General features: G+C 40.5%; 2 protein-coding genes and 1 long non-coding RNA gene across 3 annotated transcripts; 2 read left to right on the forward strand and 1 right to left on the reverse strand.

The window, feature by feature from the left end:
- Nucleotides 1-1,929: 1,929 nt before the first annotated feature.
- Nucleotides 1,930-2,913, reverse strand: LOC145431146 (uncharacterized). The gene is made up of 3 exons (XR_013911485.1): nucleotides 2,798-2,913; nucleotides 2,601-2,712; nucleotides 1,930-2,520 (listed from the first exon to the last, which is right to left on the reverse strand). It is a non-coding gene; the product is annotated as an uncharacterized LOC145431146 (long non-coding RNA).
- Nucleotides 2,914-6,050: 3,137 nt separating this feature from the next.
- On the forward strand, nucleotides 6,051-7,964 carry LOC145431147 (uncharacterized). The gene is made up of 4 exons (XM_080306609.1): nucleotides 6,051-6,421; nucleotides 6,679-6,802; nucleotides 6,926-7,004; nucleotides 7,707-7,964. The coding sequence occupies exons 1-4, from the start codon at nucleotides 6,343-6,345 to the stop codon at nucleotides 7,740-7,742; spliced, it is 318 nt and encodes a 105-aa protein (XP_080162735.1). The 5' UTR covers nucleotides 6,051-6,342; the 3' UTR covers nucleotides 7,743-7,964.
- Nucleotides 7,965-14,740: 6,776 nt separating this feature from the next.
- Nucleotides 14,741-17,430, forward strand: LOC145431148 (uncharacterized). Its single transcript, XM_080306610.1, has 5 exons — nucleotides 14,741-14,875; nucleotides 15,902-16,067; nucleotides 16,446-16,581; nucleotides 16,949-17,021; nucleotides 17,183-17,430. The coding sequence occupies exons 2-5, from the start codon at nucleotides 15,992-15,994 to the stop codon at nucleotides 17,216-17,218; spliced, it is 321 nt and encodes a 106-aa protein (XP_080162736.1). The 5' UTR covers nucleotides 14,741-14,875; nucleotides 15,902-15,991; the 3' UTR covers nucleotides 17,219-17,430.
- Nucleotides 17,431-18,105: the final 675 nt, after the last annotated feature.

The following is an 18,105-nucleotide window of genomic DNA, read 5'->3' on the forward strand; positions in this document are numbered from 1 at the left end:
CATTTCTCCATCTCCATCTCCTGCTCTTTTATTTCTCTCTCTTGCTCCATCTCTCTCTGCTGCTCTTCTGTCTCCTCTGTCACAGACTTCTCCACTTTTGATGATAAATCAGCCTGGTGCAACATGTAAGGATTGGCACAATTTGTTAAAATTTTGAGGAGTTTGAGAAACTAACCTTAAGCATAAAATAAAATTTACTATCAGTAACTTCATAGCACCCGCCCAGCAGTATATAAACTCCGTCATGCTAGCTAGTACGCAGTACCAGTTGGTAAATGGTAAATGGCCTGCATTTGTATAGCGCTTTTCTAGTCCATAGGACCCCAAAGCGCTTCACACTACATTCAGTCATTCACCCATTCACACACTGGCGATGGCAAGCTACATTGTAGCCACAGCTGCCCTGGGGCGCACTGACAGAGGCGAGGCTGCCGGACACAGGCGCCACCGGGCCCTCTGACCACCACCAGTAGGCAAACACGGGGTTTGTATCTTGCCCAAGGATATTTGGCATGCAGCCAGGAGGCAGCCTGGGATCGAACCACCGACCTTCTGATTAGTGGCTGCCACCTGAGCTACAGCCACCCCAAAAGTCAGCACAACGAAAACAAACTACAACTAAACTTGGTTTATATCTGACACAGATAGACACCAGGGCCCTGTTTCAGGAAGCCGGTTTGGAAAACTCAGAGTGAAAAACGACACTCACGGTTGAGTAACCCCGAACTGTCCAACTCGGAATATTCCGTTTCAGAAAGGCTGATAACAATTAGTTCAGTCAACGCGGAGTTGCTTTAACCCCAAGTGAAGCGCGCGGACGAGGATACATAAAGCCCTGATAAGCGGAGCACAGATTAAGCGAGTCACCATGGAGACGGAGGGAAAGAAGGCGCGGTCAATGTATTTCACAGCGCTTGAGGCCGAAATTCTGATGGCAGCATATGCCGATAACATGCAAATTCCGCGGAAAAAAGTAACACAGCCACAGCTGCAAAAGCATGCATGGCAAAACATAGCCGACAGAGTCAATGCGTGAGTGTTAATTTAAACATTGATCGAGGGATTTCCACCCATTTAACACGTTATTTTATCATATGTTATTTTATTTGTTATTTTATACATTTTATTTTGTGATGTGATGTGAGCGCAGGTGCAACCCAACAGGCCCCAAACGTTCCTGGCAGCAAGTAAAAATGAAATATAAAAATATAGTCCAAACAGGTAAGGTGTAATTGTATTATGAGCCATAGTGCTTGGTCTGTTTGTCCCATGTAAATCAATTGCAGTTAGAGGCTACATTAATTTTCTTTCTGTAAGCACTTATTGAAATTATCTGAGCACATTACAAGTACATATTTGCTTACTCTGTATGCTCAAATGTGGCCCGTTATAGCCAACAGAAAAAAAGCGGAGGCCCGAAAAAAAGGTGGGGGTCCTCCACCACCACCACTCACAGAGGCTGAGCAGTTGGCCCTCAGCCAAAACAGTGGGCGCCCTGTGGCCGAAGGCATCTCTGCGGGGACATCCTCTGAGTCAATAACCCCGCAAGACACAAGTGCCTACATAAGGGGTAAATTCAAAATAATACATGATGTGCATACATCCTTTCTTCACAGTCACCTTTGCAGTGCGACACATTCATTTGATAAACTCTTTACCATAATGAATTATTTTGTAGTGAAGTTATTTTCCGACTGATTTTGCCTTCCCTCAGCCTTGGTTGTCTTTGAGAGCATAATGACAATGAAGTGTAAGGTGATTGGTATGTTTGTTAATTGCCATTTGGTCCCTTGTAAGTTATAAGTGACCTGTATAAACCTCATATTCTATCAGTTGATGGTGATGGTGTACTGCATCTGGTGCAGCCTCCTGTTGAGCCAGACCAACATGCAGTTGTGAGTACTCTTAATACTCCACAGATTATATGAGTTTACAGTAGAACAGCAATGTTGTCTATTTCTTTACTACAGGAAAATAATGAAGAAACATTGACAGCTGTTACAGAGGAGGAAGCAACAGAGACACTTTATGAGGTTTACATCTTTTAATACTTTGTGTACAGGAAATACAGGCGACCAATAAAGCCAGTTGAACAAAAAATCTGTTTATTCTTCTTTCAACATGTTGAGGTGATGGGTCAAAGGAAATGATTGTGACATATGGTGTCTCTGACTGCTCTTCCATCTTGTATGTCCGTGGGAGGGTCAGGATGTTCATGGTTTGGATCACTGCTGATGTTTGGTTCAGAAGGACAGTGTTCTCCTCTAATTGTGGCAATGTTGTGAAGAATCACACATGCCACAATAATGTCACATGCCCTTTCTGGGGTGACCCTGAATCTTTGCAGGCACTGGAACCGGGCCTTAAGCATTCCGATAGTCATTTCAACTCTGGCTCTTGTCCTGCAATTAGCCAGATTATATCGCTGCTGTGGGCCCGGTTCAGGGTCAGAGTAAGGGGTAAGCAAATAGGGTAAACATGGATACCCCCTATCACCAAGCAAGTAGCCAGTGAACTCTCCTAAGACAGAAGGATACACTTCAGTTCAAATGTCCCTGAAGCAATTGGTCTTTATATATTTTAAAGTATTCTCAACTCACCATGTCCAAATTTTGTGCTCAGTGTACATTCACGGAATATTTGTGAGTCATGGACAGAGCCTGGCCACTTGGCTTCCACATTTGTGATAATGTTGGCAGCATCACATATGATCTTCACAGTGCAGAGAACACAAATTAGCATCCATTACTATGATGAAATAATTTGTTAGTTTGAAATGCTACAGGGAACTATGTACCTGTACATTAATGCTGTGGAAAGACTTCCTGTTCACATAGTCTCCTTCATTTACTGAAGGAGCAATGACTGGAATGTGAGTACCATCTATACAGCCAATCACGCCTGGGAACCCTGAAAATAAATGTAAAATTTAAGTAGTAGTTCAAGTATCACCACATCATAAATTAAGTTTTGGTCATCCTGATACCTGCAATTTTGTGGCATCCCTCTTTGATGAATCTTGTGGGTCTATGACCGGGGAACACCACAAACGAGTACAGGAGACGTTTCAGTGCAACTGTAACATTCCTGACTGCCCGACAGACGGTAGCCTTGGAAACGTGCTCAGCGTCACCAATATTATACAGAAAGCTCCCGTTTGCAAAAAACCGAAGTGCAATACAAATAATATGTACAGAACTGAGAGGATGTCCGCGATGTGTCACATGCGTAATATATGGCCTGAGGATGTTATTCAAATAAATTATAGATTGTGCTGAGAAACGGTAACGTTCGCACAGGAAATCATCAGGTAATGATAAAATGTCCAGACGCGCTCGAATCACTCTCTCCCGGCGGAGAGCTCTGCGGAGAATTTGGGCCTCGATATCTACCGGCTCTTCAAGGAAGGGACACGCCATGTCTGAGACTTCCTACTGTCAGGTTTCCGACAAAGGGGCGGAGACAGTCAGGGTTAGTTGTGGTAAACCTGCTAGGGGGCAGGTTAGCTTCACGGCGTGTGTCGTCATAGTGACTCACTCAGGCTGCAGCTGAACTCGCTTTGTGAAACCGAAAACCCAGAGTTTTCGTTAACTCAGGGTATACTTACTCAGTTTTTCCACTAAACCGGCTTCCTGAAACAGGGCCCAGGGCCCTATTTCAGGAAGCCGGTTTAGTGCAAACTCTGAGTAAGTATACCCTGAGTTAACAAAAACTCTGGGTTTTCGGTTTCACAAAGCGAGTTTAGATTAATTCTGAGTGAGTTACTATGACGACACACTCCGTGAAGCTAACCTGCCCCCTAGCAGGTTTACTTCAACTAACCCTGACCTTCTCCGCCTCTTTGTTGGAAACCTGACTGTAGGAAGTGTCAGACATGGCGTGCTCCTTCCTTGAAGAGATAGATGTTGAAGCCCAAATTCTCTGCAGAGCTCTCCGCCGGGAGAGAGTGATTAGAGCGCGTTTGGACATTTTATCATTTCCTGATGATTTTCTGTGTGAACGTTACCGTTTCTCAGCACAATCTATAAGTTATTTGAAGAACATCCTCAGGCCTAATATTGCTCATGTGACACATCGCGGACATCCTCTCAGTTCTGTAATATTATTTGTATTGCACTTCGGTTTTTTGCAAACGGGAGCTTTCTGTATAATATTGGTGACGCTGAGCACGTTTCCAAGGCTACCGTCTGTCGGGCAGTCAGGAATGTTACAGTTGCACTGAAACGTCTCCTGTACTCGTTTGTGGTGTTCCCCGGTCATAGACCCACAAGATTCATCAAAGAGGGATTCCACAAAATTGCAGGTAGCAGGATGAACAAAACTTAATTCATGATGTGGTGATACTTGAACTACTACTTAAATTTTACATTTATTTTCACGGTTCCCAGGCGTGATTGGCTGTACAGATGGCACTCACATTCCAATCATTGCTCCTTCAGTAAATGAAGGAGACTATGTGAACAGGAAGTCTTTCCACAGCATTAATGTACAGGTACATAGTTCCCTGTAGCATTTCAAACTAACAAATTATTTCATTATAGTAATGGATGCTAATTTGTGTTCTCTGCACTGTGAAGATCATATGTGATGCTGCCAACATTATCACAAATGTGGAAGCCAAGTGGCCAGGCTCTGTGAGTGGTGGTGGTGGAGGACCCCCACCTGTTTTTTGGGCCTCCGCTTTTTTTCTAGTGGCCATAACGGGTCACATTTGAGCATACAGAGTAAGCAAATATGTACTTGTAATGTGCTCAGATAATTTCAATAAGTGCTTACAGAGGGGAAATTAATGTAGCCTCTAACTGCAATTGATTTACATCGGACAAACAGACCAAGCACTATGGCTCATAATACAATTTCACCTTACCTGTTTGGACTATATTTTTATATTTCATTTTTACTTGCTGCCAGGCACGTTTGGGGCCTGTTGGGTTGCACCTGCGCTCACATCACGTCACAAAATAAAATGTATGAGATAAAAAATAAAATAAAAAATAATAAAATAATAAAATAACGTGTTGAATGGGTGGAAATCCCTAGATCAATGTTTAAATTAACACTCACGCATTGACTCTGTCGGCTATGTTTTGCGATGCATGCTCCCTTTCTTTTGCAGCTGAGGCTGTGTTACTTTTTTTCTGCAAAATTTGCATGTTATCGGCATATGCTGCCATCAGAATTTCGGCCTCAAGCGCTGTAAAATACATTGACCGCGCCTTCTTTCCCTCCGTCTCCATGGTGACTCGCTTAATCTGTGCTCCACTAATCCACCTGAAGTTCAGTTCCTCTGCCACTATGACCGGCGGCCGCCTCGGGTCCTCCCCTTTCCCTTATCCACCTGCTGGCCTCCACCACTTGCTGATGTTGCTAAATCTGTGGAAGCTAGGCCATAGCTACCGCCAAACAATTCAGTTATTTTTACACATTTGGCAGCGTCTGCCTGAAGGCCTTGTTTCTTTTTGGCCCTAATCTTTTTCTGCACCTCCTTTCCCTTTTTGTTCTCCATTTTCTTTAGTTCGTCTATAAGATTGCTAAACAAGGGGGAGGGTGCATCCGACCTCCTCGGCTGTAATTGGTCCAGCCCAGAGTCGATCATGACCAATTGGCCAATCCAACACCTTTCATTATTTATACCCTTCCAAAAAAAAAAAAAAATCGATCGGCCCATAAAAACAAAAAATCGCCAGCGGCCCACCGGGCAAATGCCCAGTGGGCCGCTGGCCAGTCCAGCTATGGCTCTGTCTGTAGTCAAAAAGTTACAAAAATGTCCACTGAACATGTAACTTTAACTGTAGGGTGGTGTACTGAAAGGAACCAACCTAAAAAAGGATAGACAATAAGAAAATCCCTTTCATTGGAGGCTTTGCTACAACCACACAGTCAAGCTTTGGATTCTGCTGTTCAAAGCTAAAAATGTGGATCTGAAAAACCCTTCGATGATAACTCCTATTTGGTGAAGAAATAGGTCAAAGTTCAAGGTCCGGCCTACTTTGAACAGCACGTAGTCATTGAGCTAAAATGAGTACATGCATGGATTGCACATCAGCCACAATTTATCAATCTAGCTATGAGCGTGATGATGAGTAAGAGGTGATGATGGCAGCATGTGGCCAGTTTGAAGAAAGGAGAAGAAAACAACAAACGTGAACATATAAAGACATGAAGAACACCATGTGGGAGTGTTTGTTGCTGTACATCATTTCCTCAGAATAGCCTGCTCAATTTCCACATTTCCTCTTTTTGTGACAAACTACAGTATATAAGACCACACAAGCGTCAGCCTAACAAACTTGCTTAGAGCACTGATCCAGAGTCAGATTTGGCGCCTTTCAGCTCGTGAAGATGTGTCCGACTCTCTCCATCAGCCGCTGGATTTTCCTGCTCTGTCTGCCTGTCGTGATGCTCGTCTCTGTGCAGAAAGGTACAGCTCTTCTTTTAATGGTGTTTGCAGTGTTTTCGCTATATAGAAGGAAACACTATCTTTATTGTATCTCAAACTTTAATGCAACCAGAGAGATGTTTAATATTGTTTTGAAAATTATCAATGTCTTTCAGGAACATTTAATAATCATGAATAATAGCAGTATTCTTAATATTTGTTGAGTTCATTTCATTCTTACAATAACACTCGTGTCATGTCATGCTGATTAAGCTCATTGTTGTTCTCTTTTCATGCAGCCCATTCCTCAGCTCAGAGTTTGGGTTTGCCGTGCTGCCACAAGGTCATCACCCAGGAAGTAAAGACAATCCAAAGTTGCTTTGAACAAAAACCACGCTATCGCTGCAGGCAACACGCCTTCCTGTGAGCAAGCCTAGATTTAAACACAACTCTGAATTTTCCATGTTAATAACGAGTACATTATACATGTTGCACTGAGACACTGATGTAACAACATGTTTCACTTGTTTGTGTTTCTGCTTTTAGCATCATCAACAAGCGGCATAAAAATAAGATATGGTGCATTGATCCAAATTCTGAGTGGCTCAAAGACAAAATAGAGAAGGTGAGTCAAAGGTGACATCGCTCAAAGTGACTCTTCTGCAAACAAGATTACTGGATTGAGTTCCACTAAAGGAAACACCCGACTAAACTAAGTTGCCAAACGTCCATCTTCCATCATAGTCAGCACGATGCGTTGACTACAGTGAATTTATCACTGGAAAATCCCCTCCCGTCTAGTTTAGTCGCTGCGTCTTTCAGCTGCCTCAAATCTCTCATCTCGCGGTTGAATGAACTCCAGCTCCATCATCTCAAACTGTGCCTGGTGACAGCAGACGTTCTTTTCTGGAAATCCACTGTGAGCTACTGGTTTGGGCCGCTCTAACCAGGACCTGCAGGAGAGCTGGTGTCACTATGCACACGAGGTTGGCGACTGTCACCAACTGTATCCCAGCATGGTGGAGGTGGAGTTCAACTATGAAATTAGGAACTAATTCCACTGACTAATTAACACTGACTTCACATCCAGTGAAGTCAGTGTTTTATAAAGAGATATGGGATGAAAGGAAACCTCCTCTAAAAATGTAGGAGGGGGAAGCCACTCATTAGCCTTTGCTGGTGTGAAACTGATGGACGATAATATCAGACTCCCACTGTGAAGTAACGTAGAAAGACAAAACTATAGATCAGCCTAACAGACAGTAATAATAAAATATTCTGTAAAATATTTCTAACTGTAAATATTTCTCTGTTTTCTTCTCCACAGGGAGAACTGAAATGTCCTCCGGTGATAAGTGTATGAAGCAACAATGAGACCACAAAAACATCAGAGCAAAGACAACATTTTGTACTTATTTAATTGTAATTCTTTTTGCAGATGTATTTATTTATTTATTATGTAAGTTATTATTTTAGCCTTTAAGCGATCAACATCATTCCTAATTTGTTGTATTTGTTGTAGATGACAGTAATAAAAGTTGTTCTTTGTGACTCTAAATAAATATGGCTCATGTTTAAAGTAAAATCTAATGCAGTTTGGTGATTCTTTTCTGGGCGGCAGTGCAGAGAAATTTCTGTTCTGACTCAGTGTCACATTTCTTTCAAATTGTTAACATGTAAAATATAACAGGTAGAAATCAGTTCATAACAGAGCTGAGGCAAAACCATTATTTTTATTAATCCTTACAAATAATATTAACGAAAAGCTGATAATGAAAGAAAACTTTCACGTAAGAGGAAACTGAGGAAAAGTGTTGCTTTGGATCATGTACATTATGTGCATTTATGAGGACACTGGGCCATGAAACCTGTATCTGTATCGGGTGACCTGATGTCCCTTTTTAAGCGCAGCTGCACAACATTTTATGTCCCCCTGTCCCACATTTTGACCGACTCTGCAGGACATGCACTTTCATAAGGTCTGGCTTTAGTCAGTGCAACTGAATGGAAACATTTCTTATACTTAAATTAAGTTTAGCCTGTCTAATTCTATACCCACGGAGACTCACAGGGAAAGTCACGAAAGTTACACGCTGTGCAGATTTTGGTAAATATGATGGAAATGAACACAAAGAAAATGATGCAGTAATATAATCTGAGAAACTGAGGGAAAATATGATGTGATGTGACATTATTTGTAAGTCATACTTGGCTAAAAATTGCTAAAATATACAGAAATGGCTAAAAAAGGCATGTTGATCTATGGACACATCATTACTGAAACCCAAAGACTGCTACCAGGCAGAACAGCTGAATAAAATACAGCCTATTGTGTGAGATCATAACAACAAAGTTTAGCCTCCTTTTCTTCCTGTTGTATTGACTTAACAAGAGAATTTAAAACATTGCATTAAAATATAAGATATTTGACAGACTCCCTGCTTTGGTAATGTGCTGTTGTCCCACACAAACACTGTGTTTGTCCCACATTTAGTTTATTCATCAGAGTCAAAATGAAACCTTATGAAGGATTCATTTTACATGCCTTCATTAAATTGTATATAAAATAAGTAAATAAGTCAATAACTAAAAACTTTGAAGAGGTCAGATGGGAAGCTGTTGTCAGATTTATCCAGTTTGATGTTGAATGATGGAGGCATTATGATACCAGAGGTGTCTGTGGCTCTAAAGCTGAGGTAACATCCCGTCTTGCCAAAACGAGTCTAAAATATTAGAATAAAATATGTGATTTTACAGTGACATCACAACAGAAGCTACATTTTCTTGCTGACCAGTCAGGTTATGGTTTTAATCTGTGTTATGCTGCCGACAAAATACACCAACATGTGATGTCCATAACTCGCATTAGAAATTAAATTTGTTTCTCCACTCGTTTATGTTTTTCATCACCACTACTGTTGCCATGGCGCTCATTGTTGGCTGTGCAAAGTCATTTCTTGTGGAAATTCAGACGCATTTGGTCCTGTGTGTATTCAAGCTGTGTCATGAGATGTTTCAGAGGTGAAACATGCAAAGCTTTACAATCTCAGGTCTGCAATGACTCTATTTATAACATGTGTATTAGTAAAACCGCTGTCAGTCGCACACCTCTGATGTCAGAGCTGACATGGTCTCTGAGGTCAGTGAACTAGCTGATCGGTTATTTATAACTCCGGTGTTTCTGTCACTGCTGCAGACAGTAAGCATAGAAATACAGTGAATCATCAATACAAAGGAAAAAGAGAGTCACCTTTCTAAATTGATCATTTATTCTCAGTAACAACTTTTGAGATGAGCCTGAAAATCAGCATTTTGTATTTTATTGATGCTTCTCTGGGGTTGCAGTTTCATCTTCATCCAGGAATTCATATCTGTGTTTGTAGGAGATGCCTTTAGGACACTGTAGTTCTCCCTGTGGTGTAGAGAGTGAGAGAGGAAAGCAAAAGTGGAGAGAGAGGAGAAGTAGTTAGATAAACTGAAGCACTTGGTTCATTTATTCCAAGCAAACACTGTTATCTATCTGCCTGCACTACTTCTTGGTTGGTTTTTCTTACAGACCAAGAAATTTCATATTTTTAATTCTATCACAACTTGTTTTTAACAGTAAAAGAAGAACTTCACTATGTTGGAAAGCGAGGTAACATTTCAGACATGTGCACAGCTTTTAATAACTACTTCTCTACAGTGCTTGATGTCAGTAAGGGTCTTGCAGTGGCGTGGTGGTTAGTACTGTTGCTTTATAGCAAGAAGGTCCTGGCCTCAAATCCAGGACTGTCTTTCTGTGTGGAGTTTGCATGATCCTGGTACTCCTGCTTCCTCCCAAAGACATATATATGGTGCATGTTTGTGGTGACCATAAAAATGGTTAATGGAAATACACCTCAATTAAACTTAAAAACATGAAAACGTTGTTGAAAAACTGATTGAAAGAAAATAGCAAAGCAAAAACCAAAATCATTTAAAAAAATGTAATGTGTATCAGTGTAGTCAAATATTTGGCTACAGCCCTGAAATGTATTCGTATGAAATTGCAGTCAGCCCAGTTGTTTTTGTTTGTATAGTTCTTGATGGGCTCTTGTATGCGACCGTGGCGCAGGAGGTTGGAAAGCCTGGAACCGGAAAGTCGCCAGTTCGATCCCCGGGCTCTCTGTCCTGGTCGTTGTGTCCCTGGGCAAGACATTTCCCCTACTGGTGTTGGCCAGAGGGGCCAATGGCGCGATATGGCAGCCTGGCTTCTGTCAGTCTGCCCCAGGGCAGCTGTGGCTACAACTGTAGCTTCCTCCACCAGTGTGTGAATGTGAGTGAATGAATAATGGAATTGTAAAGCGCTTTGGGTGCATTGAAAAGCGTTATATAAATCCAATCCATTATTATTATTATTATTATTGTATGTGTGGTGGTGTGAAGGAGGAAAACTGGTAAAGGTAACTAAATAGTGTTAAGGGTGCCACCTGGGGAGGGAGTACACCCCAGGAGAGATTACAACAGCCAGTCTAAACGTTGTAACAGTAACAAAAGGCACACAGGCTCGTCATTAACAAGCAGAGGTTTGGCAAGTCAATTTCATAGAAGACAACTTATTAGAGAAACTACCACCAATATAGAGCCGCAGATAAGAAACCGACTTAAATAGCAGGATTAGCAATACCAAACCTTAGATTAAGACATTTCATTAAGACACAAACATTACTTAAAAGAACAAGGTTCGCTGCCACGTGCTGCCCTAGTTAAAAATAGCAGCTCAATAAAATAGTTAATCAAAATGGTGGAGACCGGCCACCTGGGGAGGCAACCTACAGATCGGAGTGCCCAAGGGTGCCACCAATTACTCTACCGTGCAGTCTTTCTGTAACTTAAATTGTGTGTTATACTTGTTTCCCAGTGTGTACACTCATATGCATCAGAGGGAATTCCACCACACGTCCCTAGCCCCCACAGCAAGCGGCCGTGCCTTCACTAAAGCAAAATAAAAGAAACCTATAAATCAAGCAACATAAAACACAAAACAACTCAGTAAATGATAAACAGAGAAAAAGGAACAAACACACACAGGCAACCTTTAAAACCTAACAAAATATAATAAAAAGTTAAGACTAAAACACCATAAAACACAAATAATCAATCAATGCCACACACATTGCCGCTCTTGAGCTTTAGGGGAGATGACACTGATGATTTACCTTTTTAAAGTTTTTTGCCAAGTCGGGGTTTAATTGTGAGTTGCCTCCTTTTTAATGTGTGTCACATGTTGATTTGTTTTTATCAAGTTCACTGTCGCTTATCCTGTCTCTCGCATACTGTAATACAGTTTTATAGTTTTAACCGTATTTAATAAAGTAAAGCTTTTAATTGTTTTAGGTACTACTGTTACATGGTTGATTTTATTTTGTATTAACATGAAACCCTTTTTAACTGACTGTGTGCCTGCAGCTCTGTACTATTGAAATAGGTACCTCCTGCGGGTCACAAACACCTTTTAGATTTCTTAATTCACACACTGATTTTCATAATGAAAACTACTTTTGAGGAATCATTGCAGTCCTTAAACTGTGTGCGGTTTAGTGTTGTCTAACAAACTGTAGCTAAAGGCCTGATTATCTCTAAAAATACTTCTTGAAAGATCATATCCCACAAACTTAGTTTAGAGAGACCACACTGTCTACACTGTATATAGTGAAGTCTGCAGGTGTTTGAACATTGAAATTTGTTTTGTCCCTAAATTATTCTGGAGATCATCAGAATGAAAAGTTATTGGCCATGATTGCACAGCCCCTTTTTAAAAAAAAAAGATTCCACAACATTATTGTATGTCAGGTGGTGCTCAGGGCTATCCAGACTGACAAGCGGGACATTCAAGGTCACCACTCCGGTGGGGAGGGAGCCTGAGATTGTCTAAATTGGAGTCTGTTCTATCGCAAATGCAGAACAAAAGGTTTTAAGACAGCAAATAAGTTGGTGCTCTAAAAAACACGATTGTTTGCTTGCAGGACAGCAGCAGGAGATGAGTCCTCTGTCACAGATGGTTGGTCAGTGAAGATGGTCACCTGCAGGTTCAAGCTCATTGCATCTCCAACCCACATCCACTGTCACTGCACTTAAGGGAAGTTATTGTTGGGTTTATCTAAGTACAAACCCTGCTGGAACAATTAGACAATCAACTGCAGCAGCAAAACAAAACACAGCTCTTCGTGTGATCACGCGCGAGGGAGGCCAACTGAGGTCAAGCGCTGTTCCTTCCACTCGAACCACGTCAGAGTGTCTGCAGAAACTCCCGTTAGTGCTCCTTTTATTGCAATTACATGAATATGCATAGTCTCATCAACATGTGACAGTTTCAAACGGGCATGTGTGTGTAAACAGAGTATATGCCTCTATGTGTGAGTCAAAATATGACCCGGTGAAACCTGCTCAGACAGGCCTAACCATATTTTACTATGTTGTCTGCAAAGAGATGCAACTCCCAATATGCCCGGTGCCAGGAGCCTCCCTTGCAGCAGCCCAACTAAGAAAAAAGACTGTTGTAACTAGACAGATATAGAGTGTGTGTTCCGCCAGACCATATATCACAAAACAAGATGCAACCTTCCCGTGAATGTGTATGAGCTATGCCAGAACAACAGAAGGGAGTGAACGTCCTCCCCCGTCATGGTGCACCCAGACCCTTAGCAGACCTAAATAAGGATGAGACATTTTATCAACATACAAACGATTATATATCTCTAAGCATACATGATGATATGTTTCCAAATACAAGTGACAATCCTAAATTATCACTCTGACAGTTATGTTCTGTTAAAGACTTTCTTCTGCACTTACATTTGGATCACCTAAATCCACGACAGTCATTTGAGCAGTAATGCCACGACTGGAAACAAGCAATCCCTGAAATATTACAATATACCAAGCTTCTGTGTTTGAATACAAAACAAATGTGTTGTGTGATCTAGAGACTGCACTTGTGGCTGAACCGTAAATACATTTTATTTTGATTTTATAAATAATGTAACTTGCAAAACAAAGTTGTGGAAAGCCTTAACTTAGTTTCAGGATAATTAAATCTGAGCCTTTGTTTCACTGTAAGATTCTAACAATGATGGCAACATAACTGTTTGTTGTTCAGCAGAACAGTGTCCAGTATGTTGGCTGGTAGACTTTCTTACATAAAAGTTGGGCTGATTTTAACAGCATTACAAGCTTTCTTGGTTTTTTGAGGCACAAGTTCTGGTAACTAATGAGGTTGTACAGTGTAGTGATCATTTTGAAGCAAAGGGTGATACTGATGTTCAAGAGCCGCAGGTCATTTTGATGTTTGATGATCTTCTAGCATCTTCTAGTGATCATTTTGAATCAGTTGACAATGCTGATAATGTGATTGAAGTTGACACTGTGCAGAGGGGTGGTGGGGTTAGGACTAAGGATAAACCTGATTTTAATTCCAGAGAACTGCAGCAGCGTGTTGATTTTAGAACGATTGCTGTAGATAGTCTAGACCATGTTCCAGCCAGGGTTAGAGGGAGTTTGGGTAATTTAATTGATGAAGCCTTAGATAATGGATTGCATTTTTATAGCGGTTTTCTAGGCACCCAAAGCGCTTTACAATTCCACTATTCATTCACTCTCACATTCACACACACTGGTGGAGGCAAGCTACAGTTGTAGCCACAGCTGCCCTGGGGCAGACTGACAGAAGCGAGGCTGCCATATCGCGCCATCGGCCCCTCTGGCCAACACCAGTATGCGGTAGGTGAAGTGTCTTGCCCAAGGACACAACGACCAGGACAGAGAGAGCAGGGGGATCGAGCCTCATCTGTAACCTCCCGTTTACAGATGAGCTTCCCAACCACCTGAACCATGGTCGCCCCAAGCAGATGATGATTATAATACAGATTTATCTCTGGAGGAAATCATGTAAGTGCTTCAGACTAATGATGCATCAATATCTTGGGAGGAGTTGAATGTGATTGTCACAGTTGCTCATAACAGGAGTGGAGGAGGCATTTGTTTGAGACTGGGCAACATGTTGTATGATGACATTTTGTCAAGAAAAGGGAAACATCTATATAATCTCCAAAGTAACGATAGTAACTTGTGCTTTTGTGCCTCGTACACTCTGTCAATGGTTGTGTGTCTGAGGATTAAAAACGACTTTATGCAAAACAGCTACACAGCAATGCAGGACTCGAACTGACCTCATGTCCCATTGTTAATCAGTGGTGCTGGTTTCAGTCATTATGTAAATGTGCTGTTTATTATGTCAGGAAACCTTCATCAGCTGAGACTGAAAAATTCACTTGGATGAGTGAAAAAATGTTTCTCCCACTGAAAACACTACGTGCAGATGAACAGAATCATTGTTTTGAGATTTTACCAGAAAGGCTTTAGGACCCAGGGGATTGAAGGGAGTGTAAAGCAGCGGGCGCTCACTCTTTCTCCGCGGTTCTATCACAGAGGCGTCGCAGTCAGCAGATGTGGTGTGTGGATGTTTAGACGTTGTTGGTAAGCAATATGAAACTGAAAATTAGAACTTGTATCATCCTGTGAGAATATAGCACGAGTGTGGCTCATACTGTGTGTACTTATGGAAGGAGTGCTGAAGTATAACATTTAGATAAGGCTGGTTGGCATTCAGGAGCACGCTCACAGTAAAAGAAAGACGAGGAACAAAGCAAATGTTTTGATGTTTTGGATCATGAAACTGAAAGAAGATTTGAAATGAACTGTGTGTTGCATTTTTTGCATTTAGTTTTTGTCAGTACTGACTAACAAGAAACGAACCACGCTGTGTGGCAGGTGAATCATTCAGCTTAAGGTGTGAAATGTCCTGTAAAAACTGTGAACTGTAAATATATACTGGTACAGGTATGCAGCCCAAACTGTAGGATGGCCTCTGTGTGTGATATTGTTTTTCCACTTTTCTCCCTTCTTACTTCTTTCCATTCTACTTATTTGAGTCAGGTCAATGGTCTCGGGTTTACAGTCGTGTTTTCAGTTATTTTGTTTGGCATGGTGCAATACGACAGCCGGGCAAAGTACAATCCCTGAGTGGAGGCTTAATACCTCATTGAGGTTTACCCCTGTGTTCATGAAATGATGACAGGATGCTCTGAGTTTCTCCTGTTTCCAGATGTTTAGTGCATGTAATACCTGCCTGTGTGTGACTGTGTTTATTCTATTGTGTGTTTGTGACTAAAAAAGCTTAAAGGATTCCTGTTGGTGCCATTACTCTTTCTTTTCATATGAGGCTCATTTTAACTATAATTTTATTACAAATGGTTTAATAAAAAAGTTCTGTATATATTTTCTGATATTGACCTCTCGTCACCTTTATTCTGAATTTATTCCTGCATGATTTGAGATTAGATTGCGTATGAATAACATAAAGGGCTTAATGACTATGAAAGGACACACTAAATAACCCTGTGGATGTGCTTGTCGATGGGTGTTTGTTGGTCTCTCAGTAAATGATGACCTCAGAATAGTCTGCTTAAATAATGCAGTTCTTCTTTCTGTGACAAACAACAGTTCAGACACTTTGACAAGTTCATCAGCTGGTAACAAACCTGCTCACAGCTCAGATCCAGACTCAGATTTGGTGCCTTTCAGCGTCTCAACATGTGTTCGAGTCTCTCCACCAGCCGCCTGATTCTTCTGATCTCCCTGAGTGTGGTGATGCTCATCTCTGTATCAGGTAGTTTTTATTTCTGGAGTTTGCTCTGTTGTCAAAGCTCAGTAACACCAGCTAAAAGTCTGTTTCTCAACGCGGTTATAAATCTATCTGACCTTAATGCAACTTGCTAACTGTGAACTAACTGTGTGAAAAGAGACTAAAACTATCACAGACTGTAACAGAGCAGCTGTTTCTGGATACATTTAAAATGCAACTCTACATTTTATATGACTGATTAAATCCAGCTGTATTTTTGTCAGTTATATAATTTTTTATATTACACATAATAACTGGATCAGTAAATTATTTATACAACATCTGAGAGTTGTTTATTTCATTCTCCATGATATCTGAAAGGCTCTGAAGAATAATCACAATGTGTGTGATGATGTGCTGCAGGGGCTGACCACGCTGGGAAAACCTGCAATAAAACATATTCTAACAGTGGTGTAATAAACATGTCTACACCTAAATGGGCAAAAAACATCATCAGCTGCTTTGAAGACAACAGACCAGGCTGCCTTCATGGCTATGAGTAAGTAGAACTTCTTCTAAATTCACTTAAACCAAATAAAATGTAGAAATTAGTTCTTGATTAAAAATCCACAAACACAACAATGAAAATGAGATTTGCACTGAAACCTTGATGTAGCAGATAAATGTTCCCCTCTCTAACATACAGCACTACTGTTTGCTCTGTGATTGTTTCTAATGTGGTGACGTTGGGGAATCTGTGAGTTTGTGCTTATGAGCTTGGAGGAAACCTGAGCTGTTCTCTCACAGCATAATGCAAAATGGACCCTGCACATGTTCAGTTAACAATAAAGTGAAAATGTCGAATCCTTTGATTTGTCTTCTTCGCTCTAAACTTCTTTCTTTATCCTTCTGTTTTTTTCTTCCAGGGTCAAAACACGTGCAGGAAGAACATTTTTCCTCAGACCAAACACCGAGTGGCTTAAAAGGAAAATAAATGAGGTGAGAAACAAAATATTTATAAAAAAAAAATGTCAACACAAAGTTTAGAAAAACCAGCAGTGAACTTCTATCAAAAGTGTGAAGATTATAATATAGGTAATAAAAAGACACTGTGTATATCTGTCTAATGGTGCTTCACCTTCTCTCTTTCACCACCACAGGGAACTCTGCTGTGTCCTCCAATGATTTCTAAATGATGATGATGGAAACGATGAAGCAAAAGCTGTAGGAAACAAGACCCTAGTATTTTTGCTTGTTAATTAATTCTCTTTTTCTTCTCTTTTCTTCTTCTTTTCTTTTTTCTTCATCTTCTTTCACCAATTCTTCTTCTCTCTTTCACCACCACAGGGAACTCTGCTGTGTCCTCCAATGTTTTCAAATAAACATGTAGAAAATCGATCAGCTTAAATAACTGAAGCTATTAATCTTTAATGAGTCCTCCCACTATAGTTTGTATATTCCAGCTGCACCACAGTGTTTAGAAGCAGTGACTGTCTGTCCTCTTACATGTCTCGTAGGTTTCTTAATTCACACGCTGATTTTCATAGATTTAATCTAAGTAAAAATTATGAAAACGATGAAACAAAGTTAAAGTAAAGCAGCTGCTGGAAACATTTCTGCTCATTTATTAGTTCACACTTTGACAGAAATATTTGTTAAGAAATGTAAATTATTTTTTGCAAATTATTCATAGCGCTTTAACAGTCTTGTGTTCACATATATATATATACAATACAATATCATTTTACTTACTTTAACATATTTAAAACCAGGGGGTACACCAAATTACTTCACAGTAAGGAATAAAGAGTAAAATGATGACACTGAACAGTAAGACATTTAAAGAATGTAAAATAGAGAAACAAACAAAGGATTGGCAGAATTCATGATAATTTAGAGAAATGAGTAAAGATACAGCAGTTAGTGATTGGTGAGAATTAGCAAATATACTACAAATGTCATTAAATATGAATGTTATTCTGTCTTCAAGCTGAGAACAAAGATAAATCAATAAAAGCTTCTGAAATCAGATTTTGTTTAATGGTCTGTGTGATTAATTATTATTTGCTGTAGGTGTTATAAC

This window comes from Astatotilapia calliptera, chromosome 9 (genome assembly GCF_964374335.1).
Source record: "Astatotilapia calliptera chromosome 9, fAstCal68.1, whole genome shotgun sequence".
Classification (NCBI taxonomy): domain Eukaryota; kingdom Metazoa; phylum Chordata; class Actinopteri; order Cichliformes; family Cichlidae; genus Astatotilapia; species Astatotilapia calliptera.